General features: G+C 40.1%; 1 protein-coding gene across 1 annotated transcript; it reads right to left on the bottom strand.

The window, feature by feature from the left end:
• Nucleotides 1-1350: 1350 nt before the first annotated feature.
• On the bottom strand, nucleotides 1351-5588 carry LOC108672621. The gene is made up of 4 exons (XM_047881089.1): nucleotides 5491-5588; nucleotides 4305-4535; nucleotides 3672-3801; nucleotides 1351-3417 (listed from the first exon to the last, which is right to left on the bottom strand). The coding sequence occupies exons 1-4, from the start codon at nucleotides 5543-5545 to the stop codon at nucleotides 3063-3065; spliced, it is 771 nt and encodes a 256-aa protein (XP_047737045.1). The 5' UTR covers nucleotides 5546-5588; the 3' UTR covers nucleotides 1351-3062.
• Between the last annotated feature and the right edge of the window lie 82 nt (nucleotides 5589-5670).

A 5670-nucleotide genomic window follows, 5' to 3' on the forward strand; every position in this document is an offset into this window, starting at 1 on the left:
ATTTCGATTATAAGATTGATAGCAGTCAGACAGACAGACAAACAAGAAGTGAAGTTAAAGAGAAGTGTTGTAATAAAAACTGGCATTGAGCGCGATCGTGTCTATTTGCAGATGTGAATCAATCAACATTAGCTTAATTGACGTATTTTCTGATGAAAATTGAATTTTTTCTAATGTTTTTATGTCGACTTAATCACATCTTTTCAATTGAAAAAATTGACATATGAGGCAAACCTGTTGTTATTAATCCAGAAAATGATCGCCAGTTTCTGACACAAAAATATACCGGTATGTGTTTCGTATAGCTACCGCAAATCGGTTAAATTTTCCACGGTCAGGAGCCAATTATTTTGAAAGCTCTCACCAAAACACAACATCTGTCATCAATTAGTTCCGACTGAACAAGTTCGTAACATTTATAAAAGAAATGAAGTTTGCTGACGCCTTAACAACGTTTAAACAGTTTGCCGTGTATATTTGTCAATGTCGCGGTGACAAAAAGTTCAGTATCGATTCATCGAGTAGATAGATTATTTGTTAATAAGATGAACTTTGAAGAATACGAAAACTGTTTGTTTTGCAATGATGCATCAACGAACTTTGATGGCCTATAGGATCCGCACTTGCCATTGTATACATCAACGCACGTTCATGTATCATTTCTAATAATTAAGTGAGCGATCACCCATTCGCCACAAGCACACGATTGGTTATTCGCCGTACACATACGATCAATTATTTGCCACGTGCGAGTGATCATTTATTCGTCACGTGCTATATTCTGACTTTACGCCAAGTCTGCAAAATTTCAGATAGATTGGACAGCTAGAAGTGTGTTAAATATTGATTTTAAGATTTGAAGCAGACAAAATTATTTTTTCAGTTTTTTTAAGATTGATAAAAAAATTTGACTTTAAAATTATTTATTTTGTCATTTGATTCATGCATTGTCTCCAACTTTACGCAAGTGTGCAAAATTTCAGATCGATAGGATAAGTGGAAGAGTGTTAAATTTCGATTATAAGGTTTGTAGCAGACAGACAGACAGAGACAAACAAACAAGAAGTGAAGTTAAAGAGAAGTGTTGTAAAATGGATAGGAAAAACCTGAGAATAGTTCAAAAAATATTTGGTGGTATCATCCAAGCCGTGGACACCTGCGAAGCATCGTGACCTCTTCTAAAACTTGCCTCTTATTCTCAATTTTTCGATTTATCTAAGTTATTCTTGAGAATTACGAGGAGGCCCATAGAGCGACACGAGGTGTTCGATTGCTTCGAAATTTCTTAGCGCCACTAGCAGAACATATTCTGGTGACTTAACCGAGCGCAGGAATCGTAATTAACAAAAATCGTAGGTAGGAAATTTACTTGCCGTTACATTACATGGATAAACGATCTGTGAATGCTGCCAGGAGTTCCTCAGCGCGTTATTACAAGCTAATCGAAAGATAAATCTACGCATTTTTTTTGTCAACTTTATCAAACGTAAAGCAATTATTTTCCTTCAAGTTATATTACATTAAGATGATTCTACACGTGATTGAGTGACAACCCTCCGTGAATCTTGCGTTTATCACAAAATGAGAAATTAACTATCAAATTAATAATGAATATTGGATACGTCATATCGCTCATTCAGAGCGCCAACATCACAATAGAATAGATTGTTGATTGCAGAATTATCCATGCCCAGTTCTCTGACATTTAATCACTGCAGCAACGAACGCCATAAAAATTACCACGTTCAACTTACTTGGACAAATCGTTACAAATTTCAATATTTTACCATAAATTTCACTTAAAGCTACAAGACTAGATAAAAATATTCTCGATTGACATGGACTTAACACTACCGTGCTGAGTAATACAATGCATACACAGTACAGTCATGCCCTGCCCGATATCTGCTATCAAGATGTCCGCACACCGATTACATAAAAAAGATTACCAAGCTGAACGACCGGCAAGTTCGAATCCGCAACGACACAACGAAGACATCTACTACATGATTTAAATTGATAAGATCTCTCCTTTCTGTTAACGGAAAAAAGAACGCATAAGTATTACAAATTCCGAGTTTTGTCACATTACAAAGTTGAATTTTACTTATCACAAAAAATTTTGTTCGCTCCAAAAACATTTGTTGCAATTCAAATTAGGAATTTTAGGATCACAGAAGTTAAGATTATTAAAATGTAATCCCTAAATATTTGCTACGAGATTCGTATATCCACAGCTCAAATAAAAATAGAAAAATCCTTAGTTAACGATTCTTAGTATTTGGCTTCATACGCCATACGTGACGCCAAAAAATTATTGTTGCTACCAAGCTTTTGTTGCTACCAAGCTCTGCAAAGCGAAGCTCACTGGAAAATATGACCTTCCTTCCTGGAAAATATGATACTTCTACAGAAATATTATTTACAATCTCCCTATTGCCGCCTGCATGCCATAAATGAAAAAACATGAAGAAGCCGAACGGCTTCGTGACATTTCAATTGAAAATTCGTTCATGGACTTTAAGGACCTCTGTACCACTGAGCAAGAAGAACACTTGCACCTTTAACTGCTTACCAAGTACACATTTTTTCTAATAAAAAATTTTTTCTGAGACCCCTTTGGCATGATTATAGCTGGAGCAGAATCAACGCCATGATGTTGATGGATATGCGATTGTTGGACATTTACTTGTTGATGGATCGGTTTTGGACTTACGAATTACCGACAGATTGTGATGCTATGGGCAACTCTATGCCTACATCCCGTATTCTGCTGAAAGCAGCGCAGAATTTCGGTACAAACAATTCTAAGTTTGTCACTAGTTTTTATGTTGTCATCATTAAGAATCTATGAAACAATACAATCGAATTAAAAATTTATAATCCAACATAGCATAGCATCAGTGCAGAAAGTAGCCAGAATTGCATATACGCATTAGTCGTACATGGAGTCTGCAGAAACGAGGTAGAACACAAGCGCTGCTCTAGACGTGATCCTGCTTCGCAAGCAGCTCCTGATGGCGCTTGAGGTTCTTCTTGCTCAGTGGTACAGAAGCCTGATCTCATATGACGTCCAGCTGATGGTACTGTAACTGCTGTGGTACTTGAGGTACGCTACCACTGCACGGCTGTAGAGGTGTCTGGTACTGATGCTGCGGTTGTGACAAACCACAAGGCTGTTGAGTCGTCAATAAATGTTGCTGTGGTGGAAGTGGATATTGTTGTGGTGGTACGTGGTACGGTTGAGGTGAGGCTATTTGCTGGTATGGCTGTTGTTGCTGTAGCTGGTGGTGGTGATGGTGGTGGTGGTAGTCCGCGAGAGGGGTGAGGGGAGGCTTGTAATCCGAACCACCGCTGCTATCGTTCAAGCCTTGCTGTCCTGACAGATATACTGAAGCGCTTCCAGGATCCTGATACCTGCACACATAAGTTGTCTACTACGTGTTTCATCGCTAGAAAACCTTTCAGTAAAAAATGTATATTTACGTAGAACTAAGAAATCGACTTCTTTAAACCATTCAAATTATACTGAGAAACCTCGACGATGTTTTGCTATGAGCCAAACTTAAATAACCAAAATTTAGAACAACAGCATAGATATGGAAAATATTTAATAGCCTCTTAGAATTTTCTACTTCCGTAACATATAAAAGCCTCGAAGAACCACTGACCTGCCAGTCAAGCCCTCCTGCTGGGGAGGCAGCGCCCCGCTGTCGCCGACTCTGCCCTGCACGCACGGCGGCCTCACGCACCGGGGGTTGAAGCCGCCGTTGAGCGAGGGCGCCACGCCGTTCTTGCAAACTGAAATATTGTAAAATAGACGATATTTTCCGAACATTTTTAGCGCATGTTTGCATGTACAGATACTAGAACGTAAACTCGTTTGGTTCTGAATAGACATAGTTCTAATGCCTCAAGATAACTTCAATATTCGCCTGACACATGAAATTGTAAATGTCATTAAATACACAAATTCTAATGAATCAAGTGTAACGCAGCTTGAATAATAAATTTCAACTTCTCAGCGCATGCTCATATCGTGTACTCGCGTACATCAAAGTTTCAGATTATGGCAGTTTTGCGACGCTATTCATATGACGGCTCGACATGCGCACAAAAACAGATCTTCTTTGTACAAATGTTCAGTATAAAAGGAAACCAGATTAATTCAAAAGATTTCTCACTTCAATCGTATTAAAAGATTCCATTCAAGTGCACGAATCAGCTCCGAAGACGCAGCTCAATAAATGAATTATAAAACAGAGTCAAGGAATTACTAGAGTACTAGACGATGGGGAGCTCACCGGACTGTCGGTGGCAGTCCTCCGTAGGCAGCAGAGTCGCAGACGCCTGCGAGGCAGGGTGGTGGCCGCTCCCCACGTAGCCGCCACCGGGGGGCGTCGGCTTAACGCCTCCGCCGCGTCGCCGTCGCCGGCGTCGTCTGTACGTCGCTACGACGGCGGCGGTGACGGCGACCACCGCGATCGAGCCGAGCAGACCCATGACCACCAGCAGGATGCGACCAGGACCGCGAGCTGCAACATAGGCTAGCAATAATTGTCAGAAATGGATTCTCTGCACATAAACGCTGCGGCTAATTCATTTATTTACAGTAGGAAATTGTTTCAACAAGTAAATGGAAGCGATTTATTATTTGAAAAGTAAATTTAATACTGTCACCGCAAGGTTTTGCTTTGCTATCACCGATAGACGATGAAAGAATATAATATAGCAGCTATTGGATGACGGTTCAAGTTAACTCGATTTGAAATTCCTCAGTCAAAATCTGAAAGAAGTTGTCCAACCTTGCTTGTAACAAATTTAAACCAAAACGGCGACCACCGCGATCGAGCCGAGCAGACCCATGACCACCAGCAGGATGCGGCCAGGACCGCGAGCTGCAACACAATAGGAGGATTTTACACGAGTTCGGCGAGGTGGGCTAGCAATAATTATCAGAAATGGATTATCTGCACATGGACACTGCGCCTAATTCATTTATGTATAGTCAGAAATTGTTCCAACAGGTAAATGGATGCGATTTATTATTTGAAGACTATCTTTAATACCGTGAACGCAAGGGTTTGCTTTGCTATCACCGATTTAAGACAAACTTTAGCGCGAGGTTTGGCTTTGCAATCACCGAGTGACGAGAAAATAATATAATAGAGCAGCCATGGGATGACTGCTCAAGTTAACTCTTTTCGAAATTCCTCAGTCAAAAATCTGCAAGAAGTTGTCCAACCTTGCTTGTAACAAATTTAAACCAAATTTTGAGTTTGTAACTTGCCAGTTAAGATAAACACAACATACCGTTTGCAAGGCTTCTAACGCACACGGAGCAGGTAATCGTCAAATTATCTACTAATAACAATGATTATTTAACGATATTTAATGTTGTTTGCGTCTAAACTATGCGCAAAAATTGCATTTGAATACAAAATTTCACACTCGACATAAGATTTATGCCGATGAAAATCATCAACATACGCAGCACTGTGAGGTGTGCAGTGCCCACTGCAGTTCCTTCAGTCGTGGTGGCCATGCAGACATACTCGCCAGCGTCTGCCTGCGTCGGCTGCTCGATCACCAACTGCAACAACGAACTCGTCTCAACTCGACAAACTGACATTAAACAAACTTGAATAGTTTTTAATTAAAAATAGTGAA

Source organism: Hyalella azteca, unplaced genomic scaffold (genome assembly GCF_000764305.2).
Source record: "Hyalella azteca isolate HAZT.00-mixed unplaced genomic scaffold, Hazt_2.0.2 contig7025, whole genome shotgun sequence".
Taxonomy (NCBI): domain Eukaryota; kingdom Metazoa; phylum Arthropoda; class Malacostraca; order Amphipoda; family Hyalellidae; genus Hyalella; species Hyalella azteca.

Bases quoted from the DNA above. Each gene is read 5' to 3' on its own strand.
- LOC108672621 (XM_047881089.1), bottom strand. From the start codon at position 5,545: ATGGCCACCACGACTGAAGGAACTGCAGTGGGCACTGCACACCTCACA. The intron at 4,536-5,490 runs GTATGTTGATGA...CCTATGTTGCAG, and splicing joins TGCACACCTCACAGTGCTGC to CTCGCGGTCCTGGTCGCATC. The intron at 3,418-3,671 runs GTCAGTGGTTCT...TTATGTGTGCAG, and splicing joins CAGGAGGGCTTGACTGGCAG to GTATCAGGATCCTGGAAGCG.